At 42.7% G+C, this 18455-nt stretch overlaps 1 protein-coding gene across 5 annotated transcripts in view; it reads left to right on the forward strand.

Annotated features, from left to right (window-relative positions):
• Window positions 1–18455, forward strand: part of NALCN (sodium leak channel, non-selective) — a 378362-nt gene that overhangs the window by 61815 nt on the left and 298092 nt on the right. For 4 of the 5 annotated variants that reach the window (XM_053305984.1, XM_053305985.1, XM_053305986.1 and 1 more), the window contains 2 exons: window positions 3664–3803; window positions 4689–4817. The exons of the other annotated variant lie outside the window; for it this stretch is intronic. In XM_053305984.1, coding sequence (XP_053161959.1) covers window positions 3664–3803; window positions 4689–4817 — 269 coding nt within the window. The remainder of the gene's footprint in view (window positions 1–3663; window positions 3804–4688; window positions 4818–18455) is intronic. 5 annotated transcript variants of the gene reach the window in all.

An 18455-nucleotide genomic window follows, 5' to 3' on the forward strand; every position in this document is an offset into this window, starting at 1 on the left:
AGCAACAGGTGACAAGGAGAGATAGAGCTGAGTGTCATCTGCATATTGCTGATAACTCAGTCCAAATCCCTGGATGACCTCTCCCAGTGGTTTCATGTAACTGTTAAACAGCATGGGGGACAAAACCCTGCGGGTCCCCACAGGTCAATGGCCATGGAGCTGAGCAGTAGTCCCCCGGCATCACCTTCCGGACCCTTTCCCCCAAGAAAGGTCCAAAGGCATTCTAAAGCAGTGCCTCCAATCCCTGTACTTGAGAGGCAGTCCAGAAGAATACCATGGTCGATGGTATTCAGTGCTGCTGAGAGGTCCAGCAGAAGCAACAGGGAAGCACTCCCCCCTGTCAAACTCCTGCCGTAGATCATCCACTACAGAAACCAATATCTTTAATGGAAGCCAGATTGAAAAAGGTCTAGAAAATATGTATCATCTAACACCCTCTGCAGCTGGGACTCCACCACACACTCTATCACTTTGCCCAAGAAGGGAAGATTAGAAACCAATCTGTAGTTGTCTAGGTTGGAGGAATCAAGGGAGGGCTTATTTAAAATAATGGTCTTACCATTGCTTCCCTGAGGCATGGTGGTAGCTTGATCTCCCTTAGTGGGGCATTGATTATAGCCTCCAGCCATCTGCTTGTGCCCTCCCTGGCAGATTGTATTAGCCACGAAGGGGGTCAAGAGCGTAAGATGTTGCCTGCACACTGTCCAGAAGCTTGTCCACATCTTCATGCTGCATTAACCGAAAAGAATCCAACACAGTGGGACCAGATGGCACCCGAAGCAATTCTGCCAGAACTGCCAAAACCCGGGAGCCCAGATCAGCACAGAGGCGAGAGACTTTATCTGCAAAATGACATGCAACCTGGACACAAGGAGCTGTAGATGGTTCCTCCCCCATTACCTGGGGTGATGTGTGGAGCAATGATTTTGTTACACAGAATAGCTCTATTGGTCTTCACTGAGCAGATGTAATGGAGGTGGAGAAAAAGCATTTCTTCGCCACCCCACCGACAAGGAGTAGTCCCTAAAATGAGTTCTAGCTCGTGTTTGGTCAGATTTGTCACGGCTGTTCCTGCAGTGTTGTTCCAGCCGTCATCCGAGTTGTTTCATTGCCCTAAGTTGGGAGGAAAACCAAGGAGCAGAACGGGCTCTACAAAGCCAGAGAGGGTGTTTAGGAGTGACTGTGTTTAGAGCCCGGGCTGTCTCCATGTTCCAGACATTCACCAGGGCCTTGACAGAGTTGCCAGCTCTATTATTATTATTATCTCTCTTGTTTACAAAGTCAGACAGGTGTTATTGACTGGTTTGTTTTATCCAGACATCGAGTCCTTCCCAAGGACCTGGGATGCCAGAATTTTATTGTCAAGGTAACCAGCCAGTTCTATCTGGTGTATTGTGTGGCAGATGTTTGTCTGTTGGTAGTCGGAAGTCCCATAATATTTTTGCATCTTCATTTTCTTCCACTTTTTCCATTTTATGGTCCCACCAATGTTTGGCTACAGGTAGCTTGTATTTTTTGCAGATGTTCCAGTGTATCATCCCTGCTACCTTGTCATGCCTTTGTTTGTAATCAGTCTGTGCGATCTTTTTACAACAGCTGATTAGGTGGTCCACGGTTTCATCTGCTTCTTTACAAAGGCGGCACTTGCTGTTTGTGGTGGATTTTTCGACTTTGGCTCTTATTGCATTTGTTCTTAGTGCCTGTTCTTGTGCAGCCAGTATTAAACCCTCTGTTTCTTTCTTCAAGTTGCCATTCTTAAGCCATTGCCAGGTCTTGGTGATGTCCGATTTTTCCACTTATATTATGCAAATATTGACCATGCAGGGGCTTATTTTTCCATTTTTCTGCTCGGTTCTTGACTTGTTCTTTCTTGTAGGCCTGTTTTCTTTCATTGGTGTTGAATAGTTTCTCGTTCTTGACCATTTGAAGTGCATCTTCTTCACTGTCCTTTATATATTCTTCAAGGCCTCTTTTCTCCTCCTCTACTGTTTGATGGACTTGCAGCATTCCTCTTCCACCTGAGCTGCGAGGGAGGTATAGCCTATCGACATCGCTGCAGGGGTGCAGAGCATGATTGATGGTCATGATTTTCCTAGTCTTACGATCTAGCGTCTCTAGCTCTGCCTGGGTCCTGTCTATTATTCCTGCAGTGTATCTGATAACAGGTATAGCCCAGGTGTTTATGGCATGTATGGTGTTCCCGCCATTGAGTTGGGACTTGAGGATTTTTCTAACTCTCCTGATGTATTCACTTCCTATTTTTCTTTTCACTTCAGTGTGTGCAATGTTATCAGCCTGGAGAATGCCCAAGTATTTGTAATGTTCTTTCTCTTCCAGGTTCTTGATCTTGCTTCCATTGGGCAGTTCTATTCCTTCTGTTTTTCTTATTTTCCCTCTGTTCATTATTATTATTATTATTATTATTATTATTTCGATTTCTATACTGCCCTTCCAAAAATGGCTCAGGGTGGTTTACACAGAGAAATAACAAACAAATAAGATGGATCTCTGTCCCCAAAGGGCTCACATTCTAAAATGAAACATAAGATAGACACCAGCAACAGTCACTGAAAGTACTATGCTGTGGTTGGATAGGGCCAGTTACTCTCCTCCTGCTAAATAAAGAGAATCACCACGGTAAAAGGTGCCTCTTTGCCCAGTTAGCAGCTGGAACCTATATAGCAGCCCCCACTCCTATAAGGGGGGTCTCAGCATGGACATTGAAGTCCTCCAAGACTATAAACTTGGGGGAACCCAAAGCCACCTCTGAGACCACCCCCTCCAGTTTAGGTAGGGAGACTGAAATGCAGTGGGGTGGTCGGTACACCAGAAGAATCCCCAGCCCATCTTGGAGGCCAAACACCACTTGACAAACACTTGAAGTTCTGAGATTGCCTAAAAGGGCACCTGGAAAGGGGAAAGGTCTCACGATAGATGACTGCAACACCCTCTCCCTAACACTGCTTCAATTGTTAGGTTACCTCAGGACTAATACAGTTTTTTGAAAATCAACATTTTTCAAAATGGAGATAAATTGATGAATCATCATGTTCACATATACAAAGAATCTCACCTTTCCTAACTCAGTGGATCCCCCCCCCTTGGCTTATGTGCAGCAGAGCATGTTAGGAGTGCAGGGTGCGGAAATGCTATTTTTGGTCACTTCCCCTTTCTTCTGGAGCTGCCTGTGCTGCCCAAAATTATGTCCCTGTGGGTTGGAGGACACTGTTTTGGGAGGCAGAGGTAACTGAAAAATTGAATTCTCCCCTTGTGTAACAGACAATAATAGTGTGTTGGTGGAGAGGTAGTCTGCATGTCAGCTAATTTATGTTTCCCCCCTCTTTCCTGTAAGATTATTTTAATGTGCTTAATCAGCTTCAAAATCAAGGTAGCTGATATTTGATGTTTCAGGATAAGGTATTTTAATTATACAATCAGTTGCTAAAGGCATTTTAACAAAAGCATTATTTTAAGAAATATGGAAATCATCACTGAACTAAGAAGCAAGAACTGAAAGAAAGTTGACATTGAAAATGCTTTGTCCTGGAAATGATTTTGCAGTCTTCAGTACGAAACAAAAAATAATCAGCAAAAAACCCCACCCCAAAACGTGGTATGATGAGGAAAATCAGAGGGGAAAAAGACATTCCTTTTGTTCCCTAGGTGTTTGAAATTGCTGAGATAGTTGATCAGATGTCACCTTGGGGCATGCTAAGGATCCCACGGCCTCTTATTATGATTCGAGCGTTTCGGATTTATTTCCGCTTTGAGTTGCCAAGAACCAGGATAACCAACATTCTAAAGTAAGTGGTTTGATAATCTTTGTTTTCACAATGTGAGTTTGTTAACCATAAGCACGATTGTATAAGAATATACCAGCGGGTGCAACTGCCTTTTATTATTTGGGATTATGCTGAACATTCTATTATATTATTGAACTTAGTTTCTGTTAGGGACATACCATGAAGTGTAAATTATTGGGGCAAGTAACATAGAGGCCCTTAAAAAGTTCTAGTACTATTTATCATTCTGATCTGTAGACTGGTATTTTAATAGGTTTTTTTTGTAAAAGTCTGAGTCCTTTTTTTTCATCCAGTATATCCCAAAAGTCTTTGATTCCTTGTGCTAGATACTGTGGTCTGAATTTTTGGGTGTTCAAAATCCCTAACTGAAGTTCTTTCTTATTGTCCACCTCGTGGATTACATTTTTAGATATATTCCAAAATACAGGCATTCCCCGACTTGCAAAAAACCAACTTACAAATGACCCATACTTACAAACAGAGCTTCGTAACATATTAAATAAATGAAGACCCCAACTTATTAATGCCAACCCATACATACAGTCTCCCCTCATAGGAACCACATGCGTTCCAAGTTATGAACATCCAACTTACAAATGAACTTTTGGAACACAACCCATTTGTAAGTTGGGGACTCCCTGTATATGCTAAATATAATACTTCAAATATACACCTGATTATGAATGAGAACAAGCGTCACTGTAATCAATGAAACAAGTTAGCCATGACTAATTTAAGTCCCTGAATGTTGCTGCTGCTGCTTCTTCTTCTTCTTCTTCTTCTTCTTCTTCTTCTTCTTCTTCTTCTTCGTAGTTGTAGTAGTAGTAGTCTACATAGTAGTAATCTATGACATACATTTAATGCATACCTCTCTTTTTTTGCTAGGCGTTCAGGTGAACAGATTTGGAGTGTTTCAATATTCCTTCTGTTCTTTCTGCTTCTGTATGGAATTTTGGGGGTCCAGATGTTTGGCCCTTTCACGTATCATTGTGTAACAAATGGCACACAGCCAGGGTAAGTCTAAATCCAGGATTTTTCTTTGTCCACTTGTTGTCTTGATTTTCTGTGAAGAGCTGAGAATACAGAAAACACATGCAAGGAGTTCTTCAAGCAAGAAATTGGGCCATGGCCAAATGCTGCTAACAGTATAACTTGGAGTGAAGTTTGGCGCTTCTGTGAATCAGTGCCATGAAATACCTGGTTACCTTATGGAAAAGACTCAAATTTCTAGCAACCCCAACTTCTGCTGCTGTTCAGTTTTACAGGTCTAGCATGATAGCAACTGCATGGTGGCCCAAGAGAGGTTTTGAAGATTAGAGGTTTTGAGGATTAATTTGAAAACATTGATCCATTGCTTTATGGATCACGAGATCAAAACTTCAGTCATGTGCTGTGGTCTATCAACCATGATAACTCCCTGTTCTTCAAACCCAGGCAGGCAGAGGGAAACAGAGAGGTGAGTCTCACAGTCAGTGAGACTCGCCGTAAAGGGGTTAGCAGATGATTGCCAGGCAGCCCTGGGCAGCCGAATTGGCTGCTGGCTCCGTCACAAAAGTTCCAGGATGACCCATGTGAGCGTGTGAGGCATCCTGGAGAGACCCCCGAGCCCCAAGCAGCCTCCCGGTCAGGGGTCTACCCATATTTCACCGCGCGCTGTGACAACACACAGGCAAAACACCAAGGTTAATGGAGCACTCGCTCCGTTGACCTCGGCTAAGGGGAGGGGTACTTTGGGAGGTTTGCTGCCGGGAGCTGCACGGCTCCCGTTGCAACACATCTTCGCCAAAAAGCGGGCTAGGTTCCCTTAGCCCGCTTTTTGGCAATCATGAGAATCGCCGCAGTGAGTTCTCTCTCATTCCCAGCGGTCTGTGTTCAGGTTGATGAGGAACAGGTTATGGAGGCCTGGTCAGGAGGTAGGAGCTCTCTACCTTAGGCTTATCAAATGTGTGCTTTTGACTTAGGTGTGTATTTTGATGGACGCTCTCCCTACTGTGGCTAAAAGTGACCATAATGAATCAGACCCTTCCAGTAACAATTGTTAGGGGCATAAGAGAGGCACTGGTGCATGAAAATAAAAGCCCCTTTTATATTTTCAAAGCATAACAGGCAGTTGAGGTTCCACTTTTACTTGAAGTGAGGTTACATTTTAAAATAAAACATGAATCAGCGAAGTGAAAGTCTAAATATGTATGTCAATGAGGTCAGCATAATCGAACTGACTATTCAGCAGCTAACAAGGTTTTTTACAAAAATTGATTGGGTGATTTATTTTCTGCATGTCTTGCCTCATTTTTGCTACCAGGTTTCCCCCTCCTTTTTCTCTTGAGAGAATACTAAATTTATTTATTTCCAGGCAGTTTTCACACTCATTATCCTGTTGTTATAATCACTTATCTAACTACATTTCTTCTGAGGCAGCTATTATTTCACACTGTCTCATCATGGCCTCTCTCCCCCCACACATGATTTGTTTGTTTGTTTAGTGGGTGTAACATTCTTAACTCCCCAGGGGGGTAATTCTGTATCAAAAGAACTAGGAACATTGACTGGCTCCAGGCACTCAACAGACAAGAGAGGTGGTGATCTTCCAACAACGTTTAATAATGGCTAGTCAGCGGAGCACAGTATATACTGCACTGTCTCAACCTCGCCAGTATTTAAGGTTTTACTTGAATTCCTAGGAACCCCAGCAGTTACAGCACCTCGGAGTCCTTAGTATCCCATATCCCTTGCCATTCCCTTCTTGCTTCAGTGTGCCTGGCGACGATCTTTTCCCTAACACTCCCTTAGTGACTTTTCAGGAGGCCCAGAAACTCCTCCCAACCAGCCTTTGAAGGGCCAGTAATCTCTCCTCTTTATTTGGGTCTATGGCTTCTCCACCCCTTCTCCCTCTGGACCTATCCCTCTTATAGGAGTCCCACCGCCTCTTACTGGCACAGGGATGACTTCCCATCTGGCCCACCCCCAGGTTTTCAGCTGTGGTTCATTCGGAGACTCCCATTGAGCCCAGGCTATCCCAGCCGCTCTCATGGCAGCTGTCAGGATGGTTGATTGGCATTCCAGGCCTCAGAGATCCTCTTCTGTTCTAGCCACTCCTGGTGGGTTTTCGGAGTCACTAGAGCCTCACAGTGGGCTTCCTCAGCATGACGTGCTTTACTTGCAATTCTCATGTTCATATCTGTTTTCATGTAGGCATAATGGAGAAGAAAGATAACCTTTATATATGTGTTTTAAAGAGGTAAAGTGTGCCGTCAAGTTGATTTCGACTCCTGGCGCCGACAGAGCCCTGTGGTTTTCTTTGGTAGAATACAGCAGGGGTTTACCATTGTCTCCTCGCGCGCAGTATGAAATTATGCTTTTCAGCATCTTCCTATATTGCTGCTGCCCGATATAGGTCTTTCCCATAGTCTGGGAAACATACCAGCGAGGATTCGAACTGGCAACCTTCTGCTTGTTAGTCAAGCATTTCCCTGCTACACTACTTAAGGTTACTAAAGATAGGATTACTCCAGAGCAAATGAGCTGCAGCTGCACAGTACTTTTAAAAGTGAATTAGCGAGTCCCTTCTCCTCCTTGTTTAATGTTGTTGCTGCCTATATGGCTGACCCATGTTAATAGCTGTACTTCCCCTCATTCTCCATCAGTGTATTTCTCTACATTATATCTCATTTTGCTGAGGTTACATTCTTCTGATCATTCCAAAGCTTTTCTCTATTCTCTTGAGCCATTGCTCCCTTCAGAGCATGCCAACGTGCGAGTTTGATAAAGCTGAGTTCACTTTGTCCCCAGGTTCTTAATGAAAATGGAGAGCAAGGTTCCCAAGCTAATTCCTTGGAGAGCAGGATCAGACTGCTCCTCCCTTGGGAACTGTATGCTAACCATTATTTCTCGTTTATGACTTGTCAGCTAGTTTTTATGCTTGCTCTGATATTTCTGTATGGGCCAGTGATGTGAATATTCAAGAGAATGAAGACCAGACTTACATAGATGGTACTGAATAGAGCCCAGGATGATATAAGCTTTAAAGCCTTGATGCAGTTGAATTCACATTAACTAGATTATTCAATAGTGTTCAGCTACACAACTCAAATTTAAGGGGGCTAGCAAGAACTCCAGGGTTTGAGTCTAAGGGCTCCCCACCTATCCCAGCATCCATCATGAGCCAGGCCACACAGAGGCCTATTGTGCATGCACAGCGGCCTACTAAACAGCCACTGTGAGGGGGAAAGGCCCGGAATGGGCGAAAGAATGCACAAACCGGGCAATTTTTGGCATAAGGAAGTACGGTGAGGGGAGGGGGAACCTCCACAGACACCCCCCGCAGCCTTGGAGAAGCCCCCCGGAGGGGGTACAGACCAAAAAGAAAATTAAACTCAAAATGGATTGCGAACCCCACTAAATCAAACTGGGGTGGGGGATTTGATTGGGGGGGGCGGAAACTGAACTGGCCCGGTCCAGTTCGGACTCGAACTGGGCCAGCCAGTTTTGTGCACACCCCCAGCTACCAGTCAGTGTAGTAAATTCTTAGCCACATGGATTCAGGATCTGACACAGAATAAAGTAGCTTCCTGTGTTCGTCAGCCAAACCTTTTACCTTTTATAAACAAAGGTAAAGTGTGCCCTCGAGTTGGGGCCACAGTACCTTTAATCTTTCTCACAAGATTGTTGTGACACTAAAATGTTCCTGCTCCAAACTCCTTGGAAGAGGAGTGAGATGTAAATGTAACCAAAGATAGGATTAAAGGTAAAGTGTAACATCAAGTTGGTGTCAACTCCTGGCAACCACAGAGCCCTGTAATTTTTCTTTGGTAGAATACAGGAAGGATTTACCATTGCCATCTCCCCTGCAGTATGACATGATGCCTTTCAGCATCTTCCTATATTGCTGCTGCCTGATATAGGTGCTTCTCAGAGTCTGAGAAACATACCAGCGAGGATTCAAACCGAAAACCTCATCCCGCTGCGCCATTAGGTGGCTGCATTTTAAATCTGAATTTCAGGGCTTTTTCAGAATGTTATCTTTTGAATATTGTAGGCTTACTAAATTGAGTGATAGAGTTCAGATTCATAAATGTATGTCTGTGCCTATGTATACATGATCTTGCTCAATTTTCATAATAGTACTTTTAACAGTACTAGATGGGTTTTGAAATGCTAACATGAATGTTTTAATGCTCGAATTTTGAAATCCAGTTAAGTTTCAAATTTTGACAATATATGGGTTTGGAATGCAAAAATCTACTTAATCTTTGGGTGTGTAGGCTTACAGTATTTTTTTTAGAATGCTGGCCCAGTCAGGAAGCATTCTCATTAAACTTAATTCAGATATACCTCTCCTTTTCCAGGGTTGAGTACAGAAGAAGCCAGAAGTTAGCCGCAAACAATGCTTGATTGGCTGCAGCCAGTCATTAATCCTCCCACCCCCACCACCCCCAAGTTTGCTTAAGAGGTCGCAGGCCTAGTTCTCTCTCAAGGTGGTAAGCTTGAGTTGTACCACTCAAGTTGAAAGTAGGGATTCAAATGCTTGAGGATTCCTTCATGTAAAAATTTCTTCCATATAGAAGATTAGATGTCTGAGGGAAGATCTCCATCCTAGCCTTCTCCATGCTATCTGGTTTCCCAAGTGAATAGAAGTGCTTGCATGCAGGAACCAGGGGCTTAGTGATGTTGGCGACGGCCTGTGTTGTGAATGCTGCCATGCCACCAGGCCTCCTCTTCTCCCACCACCCGAGCCCCATGGCTGCTGCAGGAGTGGGGGCTCTTACTCGTTCTGGGCTCAGCACTATAAAAATATCATGGCCCAGCATGCCAGGCCCTGACATTTTTATAGTGCCTGTGGCTGAGGAAATCTTAGGAGCCACCACTGCAGCTCCTGGAGTTTTAGGGGCCATTGAGATAGTGGCAGCAGCAGCAGCAGCCGCCGCTCCTAAGATTTCCCTGGCTACTGCGTGCTATAAGTGTTGGGATTTCTCTGTGGTAAGAGAATCCCCTTTTCATTATAGCAGAGTGCACAGAGGCACAACACAGCGGAATTTACTTAGGCATGCGTATGTGCTGAGAGTAAAGTAACTTGGAGCCAATTCATAGTTTCAAATCAATATATAAGGCATTTATTAGAGAACTCCATTCTAGATAGGAAAGTGAGGAGTTAGGATCTCTAATCTAGCTAGCTAGCTGGATGCAGATGGATTCTGCATCTTCTCTGCACACATGGTGCAGGGAGAGGAGCTTGCCATGTTGCAAGGTAGTAGGAACAGGAAGAGAAGAGAGGTAGGAAGTTAATCCCTAAGAGTACCAATCTACATTTCAAAGGGATAGTGTCAGAGCAGTAGAGAAGGGATGACCAATGTCTTGACCCTCTAGCCCTCTGACTCACTAGTCTGTCCTCCACTGTCTTTGAGACAAGAGACAGCGCATAGTCCTTAACTTCCAACAATAAGAACGTCATGGCCAGGTGACAGATGCCAGGCCGTGATGTTTTTAAAGGGCCTGCAGCTGGGTAAAGCTTAGGTGCCACCACTGTGGCTGCTGGAGCTTTAGGAGATGCCACAGAGGCAGCTAGAGAGCAGGTTGTGGGGGACAGGGGCATGGGAGAGGCAGCCTGGGAGGAGTGGGGGTGGGGGAGAGGGAGCCCCTGGCAGTGAACAGCTCACGTTCCTTGAACATATTCACTCAATTATAGCTTCACTCCTGGAAGGAACATTTCGGTCAACTCAACCCACACCTACAGTGGTACAGTCTGTACATGTACATATCTTCTTTTTATTTAAAAGCCTTGAGCAACAAATCCCGTGGTACATGACACATCTTGCGAGAGTTCTGACAACACTCGGAGGGGGGAGGGGGGCATGGAGGAGGAGGCTGAGGAATGGGTGGAGGAGCAGCTGCTGCCAAGGAGGAGCAAGAGTTCCGAAGAAAGAGCAGCAGCATTGCTCAGTTCCTCAGCTCCAACTGCCTGCCTCTGACGCCTTGCCAAGTCTCCACGCAAGCAGGACGGCAAAGCTGGGGCTTCCCATCTGGCCTGCATAGGTGGCCCTCGGGGTGGGGGTGGCTGTGAGTGGGGGTGGGGAGGAGAGGGTGGCTGTGAGTGGGGTGACTGTGAGTAGGGGAGTGGAGGAGAGGGGGTGGCTGTGAGTGGGGTAGCTGAATGGTTGAGGGGCAGGGGTGGTGATGAGTGGGGTGTCAAACTGAGTAGGGGCTGTAGTGGGACTTTAAGGAGAGCAATAAGGGCCTAGTGCGCAGATGTTCTGCGCAGGGCCAGTTAGTTAGCAAGCAAATAAAACACTGGCTTAGTCAAGCAGTCTCAGGCTCATTGAAGTTATTTCAGGTGCCCAATTTAATGTGACTGGTGCAGAAGCATGCTTGCTTCCCTCTCTTTGATTTGCATGTTGGTTTTATTTAATTTTTTTAGCATATTTATATACTGCCCTAAATGGTTAATATGTATATTTCTTATGTAAATTGTTTTGTGTTGCATGTTAATCCATGCCTCAGTCAACACCTCACCCTTGAACCCTGTCTAACCTTCCCATCTGCTCAGGGCCATAGTAAGGTTACAAGGGGTGTGAGACTAATGGGATAGAAAGGCCTAAGTATAAATCTCATATTATATGCTTAGCCAGGATTATGCCTTGGTATATGACAAACCTATCTGTGTGAGCCTGGAAAGGGTAATAAGATGGTTCATAGCCCCTCGTGGTGCCAGTGTTTTGGTTTTGATGAGGCTATTGACTTTGTGTATGCGGTTTCTACATATCTTCAGATGCACGTACGTAAAATTTCAATAAGTTCATCTTTTGAAGTATTTCTTAGTCTATATTAAACAGATCCAATTCAGATGATCACCTGACTTATCACATGATGTGCAGGCATGTGCTGAGAGCGTGCCCATTCTGACATCACTGAAGGATATCCTGATGCACTGTCAGGAAATCCTCTAATCACATGAGAGAGGTGATCAGCCAAATCACCTCATTTCACATGTTCCAAAATCCTGTTTAAACAGGGTTTTGTAGTGCTTGTAGTGGGGCGATTCAGATTATCACCCCTCTCACGCGATTAGAGGGCATCCTGATAGGACGTCCTTCAGTGACATCAAAACAGGCATGCCCTCAGCACAGCCTTGCCCACCTCACTTGCAGAGAGCAATATGGACTGGAGAACCCAAAATAGTCTAAAAATATGATGACCTAAAGCTAGATCCATATTAGCCTATCCATTAATTTTGCCTTGCATTAACTATTCAGTTGCAATGATGTCTTGCTTATCGTTGACATCCTTTGTTCTTGATCTCTCACACTAATTCTCTAATTAATAAATGATAGGATCTCTTTGCCCCAAAGTTTTTTAAAAATTTGTAATAAACTTTACTAGAAGAAAATTTGCAATACAAAACAAAATTAATCAATTAAATAGTTTTAACATTTTTTTAAACATTTTAAATTATTGTAATATAGCAATCTTTTCTGTTATCATTTATTTTGTTTTAATTCATGTTTTAACTTTTCTGTCATTTATTGTGTTTTAATTCATGTTTTAAGCTTTCTGTTGTAAACCGCCCAGAGACATGAGTTTGGGCGCTACAGAAATAGGTTAAATAAATAAACAAATAGATAAATAATCCAAACACACACTGCCAGCAAAACATCATACAACAAACCCCAATTCAGCTATCCATCCACATTCTTATGTTATCTGGGGTAAGAAGACAACCATAATTCTCCCAATTGGTGTAATGAATAAAATCTGATCATATAACATAAAAAGAGTTATTTGCGATCTGATTTGCACAAGACCGAATAATGTGAGATACCTTTTTTGATATTACGATATGCCATAGATGCTTATACTAGTTATCCATTGACATGGTTTGATTTTTCCAGTGCTTGGTTATACCTAACCTGGCCAAAGTTACTATAAGCACCACTAATTTTTTTGATGACACATCTGTGATGAGAAAAAATTGGACCATTTCACAAGCCAATTTGAGCCTCTCCCGCAACCTTTTAATAGTATTAATTCACAAATGCAAGGACAAATAAAACAAAACCCTAAGGCAGTGTTATAGCTCATAAATAACAAAAGAAAAAGTAAACACACATACAATTTTTTAAAGATTCCTGAACAAACCACAATATTCTCTTTAAACTTTTGAAGACAGAAGCCTGTACAGTCTCAGAACTTATCTAATCAAACTCTGGAAAAGATTATCCTGCTGACCATTTATGTTTAGCAAGAGCTTCATTTTATGTTTTGTAGCCACTCCAAACCTCTCCTGCCAGTAGCACTTTAGGTTATGGTAAATCTTTTTGAGCTCCTAAAATGTTTCCTTCAAGATGATCTGGCAGCAGCAGAAATACAGCATTGCACAATGCCATGAAGATATAAACCAGCCTGGTTAAGGTGTTGTTTTGGTCCCTTAGAGACATTCAGAGTAAGTAGAGGTATTGCTCAAGGTGATATATAGCACGGAGACAGCACTGGTCATTTTGGTAGATGACCTTCTTCGGGACCTTGACGAGGGTAGTGTCCCTCTCTTGGTTCTTTTAGATCTCTCAGCGGCTTTTGACACTATCGATCATGCTATCCTTCTCGACCACCTGCGTGGGTTGTGTATTGGAGGCACTGTTTTACAGTGGTTCCATTCTTACCTTAGCGGGTGTGTCCAGTTGGTATGCATTGATAACAGGTACTCTGACCCATGGCCAGTCCTTTATGGAGTCCCCAGGGTTTCAATTCTTGCCCATGTCCTTTTTAACCCCTGGGTTAGGTCATTTGCCAGTTTGGGGTGAGATTTCATCAATACTCTGATGATACTCAGCTGTATATTGCCATCCCAGACCATTCTGGGGATGCTGTTTCTGTGCTTACTTGATGCCTGGAAGCTGTTAAGGTCTGGATGACTCAAAACAAGCTCAGACTAAATCTCACTAAGACTGAACTACTTTTATTCAGCCCTCGGCCAACAGTTGGATGTGAACCTTCTTTTAGATGGACTGGTGCTTCCCCCAAAGGACCTTGTTCGTGATTTGGGGGTCCTTTTGGACTCACACCTCTTACTTGAACAGCAGGTGGAGGCTGTGGCCAGAAGTGCTTTTGCCCAGCTTCATGAGTGCCAGAAAATATGACAGGGTAACACTTCTCCTGCAGTCACTGCACTAGTTACCCATTAGCTACTTTAGTTTTTAATTTAGAATGCAATCTTTAATGTTGTCTTATTTACATGTTTTTGTACACCGCCCGGAGTCTTTGGAGTGAGCGGTATATTAAATGTTTCAAATAAATAAATATTTTAGGCTGATTGTATCTGGATTTCTCATTTTTCTCTCATTGCCTAAATAATAGCTACTGATAGGTTCTTTTACTAGTTATTTTTATGCCTAATGTGAAACTTTAGGCTTCAGTCCTGTATCTCAAGCAAAAGCCCCCCTCAGCTTGATAGAATTGTCCATTCAGAACTGATAACAGGATTGTACCTTAAGTAGTAGTAGTAATAATAATTGCACTACCTTGGCGTGGTTGTGGGGCTTGTGTGCTCTGAGGAAGGTGAGAGCTATGCCAGAGGTCCAACCATACTGGACAGGTCTCACCAGAGGAGCCAGACAAAGAGTGCCTCTCCCATCAACAATATGGTGAGACGTAACTTTAATAAATCCATACCGGATTGGTCGTCGCCCGGGTCAACAAGGACCGCGCCAGGTGCTATAGTCCCTGGACATCTGGTGGCAAGTAGGCAACAGGACTCAGGATCTTCAGTTGAGCAACCAGGGCTGGAGACTGCAAGGTTACTGGAAGACATGTCTCTTAACCGAAAAAAATATACAAAAAATGCCAACAAGGAAATAATGATCTGCTATTACAAGTCTAGTCCAACTAGAAGAGGTTATTTAAAAAGAATGTACCAAATTTGGAAAGAGAAGCATCCAGATACAGAAATAACAGAACAAAGGCTAGCAGACCAGAAAAGATACATAATAAGAAATAAAGTATTCACAGGAGTTGAGCTGGAAGAACTGCAAAGAGCAACACAGGCTCAAGATATGGAAGAAGAATTACCACCAGTTGAAGAAGTTGCTCAGGTGCTGGTGGAGGAGGTGTTGGAAATAGAGGATGCCACTGTTACTGAACTGTTTCAAGATCAAAACCAGGCAACCGCCCCTTTGCCTTCACCTCAAAAATCCGAATGCCGTTTAACAGAAAAGCAACAAGAACTAAAGCAAAAAATAAGTGAGCACATAAACCAAACAACCACCAGGGTTCGACTTCTAGCTTTAAAAACAGTTGCCAAAAAACAACTTGCTCAGGCATTAAAAGATGTCAATGCTGCACTTGCAGAAATAACAACCAATAATTTGCAAGAAACAAACCAACTAATGTACAGTGCAGCAACAATAACAACACAAGAGCTTGGATATAAGATCAGTGGACCTGTAAAAAAAGAAAGCAGTACATCACCTAAATGGAAGATTAGAAAATAAAATCTCCAGGCTTAGATCAGATGCTAGTAAATTGAAAGATATGAAAGACAAGAAGCTGAAGAATGAAAACACCAAACAGTATCTGATCCAAAAATACCACCTAGATTCAAGGAAAATTAGAGAAGTCCTGGAAATAATAAAGCAGCAAATAACAGCAGTGTCAAAGAAGATTAGCAGATACAAAGCCAGAATTACACAACACAGGCAGAATCTACAATTCCAGTCGAATCAGACGTTTCTACCAAAGCATAGGAGGAGAAACTGCAAGAAATGTAGAAACACCAAATAAAGAAGAAACAGTGCAATCCTGTGGGAAATTATGGGACAATCCAATAGATTATAATTAAAAAGCAGGCTGGATGAAAGAGGTCAAAAAATGTAACCAACAAATGCAAGATCTAATAATAACACCAGAATTAATAAGTGAAAGAGCAAAGAAAACTAAAAATTGGACTGCGCCAGGCGACGATGAACTGCATGGCTTTTGGCTTAAACACCTAACAAGCCTTCATAAACAACTATCAAAACAGTTCAATCACATTTTGCAAGGAGGGGATATTGAACAATGGCTAACAACTGGGAAAACTCATCTCATCATGAAAGACCCAGCAAAAGGTGCAGTTACAAATAATTATAGACCGATAACCTGCCTGCCAACCATGTTCAAATTATTAACAGGAATAATAGCAGATGAAGTGATGCAACACTTATTAACTGACAAACAGCTTCCAGTTGAACAGAAAAGAAATTGCCCGAACACCAGAGGCACAAAAGACCAGCTGCTGATTGACAAAATGATTTTACAAAATTGCAAGAGAAGAAAAACCAATCTAAGTTTTGCATGGATTGATTACAAGAAAGCCTTCAACTCATTGCCTCACACATGGATACTAAAATGTTTAGAAACAACTGGTGTCAACAAAAACATTCAGATATTTATTTTAAAAAAAAGCAATGAGCATGTGGAGTACACAGTTAACAATCAATGGCGAGACACTTGGACAGGTTAGCGGTAGAAGAGGTATTTTCCAAGGGGACTCACTATCCCCTCTGTTGTTTGTAATCGCCATGACGCCACTTTCACAAATACTAAACAAAACAGGCCTCGGATACCAAACATCTAAAACATCAAGTAAAATCAACCATCTGCTGTGCATGGACGATCTGAAGTTGTATGGAAAGTCCCAGTCAGAAATCGAATCACTGCTAAACACTGTCCGTATATTCAGTAGCGATATAGCAATGGAGTTTGGACTAGACAAGTGTGCTGCATTAATAATGAACAGAGGAAAAATAAGAAAAACAGAAGGAATAGAACTGCCCAATGGAAGCAAGATCAAGAACCTGGAAGAGAAAGAACATTACAAATACTTGGGCATTCTCCAGGCTGATAACATCGCACACACTGAAGTTAAAAGAAAAATTGGAAGTGAATACATCAGGAGAGTTAGAAAAATCCTCAAGTCCCAACTCAATGGCGGGAACACCATACAAGCCATAAACACCTGGGCTATACCTGTTATCAGATACACTGCAGGAATAATAGACAGGACCCAGGCAGAGCTAGAGTCACTAGACCGTAAGACCAGGAAAATCATGACCATCAATCATGCTCTGCACCCCCGCAGTGATGTAGATAGGCTATACCTTCCTTGCAGCTCAGGTAGAAGAGGAATGCTGCAAGTCCATCAAACAGTAGAGGAGGAGAAAAGAGGCCTTGAAGAATATATAAAGGACAGTGAAGAAGATGCACTTAAAATGGTCAATAACGCGTAACTATTCAACATCAATGAAAGAAAGCAGGCCTACAAGAAAGAACAAGTCAAGAACCGAGCAGAAAAATGGAGAAATAAGCCCCTGCATGGTCAATATTTGCACAATATAAGTGGAAAATCAGACATCACCAAGACCTGGCAATGGCTTAAGAATGGCAACTTGAAGAAAGAAACAGAAGGTTGAATACTGGCTGCACAGGAACAGGCACTAAGAACAAATGCAATAAGAACCAAAGTCGAAAAATCCACAACAAACAGCAAGTACCGCCTTTGTAAAGAAGCAGATGAAACAGTGGACCACCTAATCAGCTGTTGTAAAAAGATCGCACGGACTGACTACAAACAAAGGCATGACAAGGTAGCAGGGATGATACACTGGAACATCTGCAAAAAATACAAGCTACCTGTAGCCAAAAATTGGTGGGACCATAAAATTGAAAAAGTGGAAGAAAATGAAGATGTAAAAATATTATGGGACTTCCAACTACAAACAGACAAACATCTGCCACACAATACACCAGATATAACTGTAGTCGAGAAGAAAGAAAAACAAGTTAAAATAATCGACATAGCAATACCAGGGGATAGCAGAATAGAAGAAAAAGAAATAGAAAAAATCACCCAATACAAAGATCTACAAATTGAAATTGAAAGGCTGTGGCAGAAAAAGACCAAAATAATCCCAGTGGTCATTGGCGCCCTGGGTGCAGTTCCAAAAGACCTTGAAGAGCACCTCAACACCATAGGGGCCACAGAAATCACCATCAGCCAATTACAAAAAGCAGCTTTACTGGGAACAGCCTATATTCTGTGACTGTATCTATAACAACTGACAATAAAATTCAGCCATCCCAGGTCCTTGGGAAGGACTCGATGTCTGGATAAAACAAACAAGTCAATAACACCTGTCTGACTGTGTAAACAATAAATAATAAATAATAATAGTATGATTAATAAGCATTCTTTGTTAGCAGTCCCATAACAAATTATTCTGTGGGTGGCTCACAACACAGCATTAAAACATAGAGTAAAAACACATAGAACACATGACATCACAAGACACGACATCACAAGACAAGCCAGTGTGGTGTAGTCGTTAGAGTGCTGGATTAGGACCGGGGAGACCCGAGTTCAAATCCCCATTCAGCCATGAAACTAGCTGGGTGACTCTGGGCCAGTCACTTCTCTCTCAGCCTAACCTACTTCACAGGGTTGTTGTGAAAGAGAAACTCAAGTATGTAGTACACCGCTCTGGGCTCCTTGGAGGAAGAGCGGGATATAAATGTAGTAGTAGTAGTAATAATAACAACAACAATACAAAATACAGAAAAAAACAATGTAACCCCCTTTTAAAAATCAGTATTAAAAATCAAATTTAAAATTCCTGAGTGAATAGAAAG

Source organism: Hemicordylus capensis, chromosome 3, assembly GCF_027244095.1.
Source record: "Hemicordylus capensis ecotype Gifberg chromosome 3, rHemCap1.1.pri, whole genome shotgun sequence".
Taxonomy (NCBI): Eukaryota; Metazoa; Chordata; class Lepidosauria; order Squamata; family Cordylidae; genus Hemicordylus; species Hemicordylus capensis.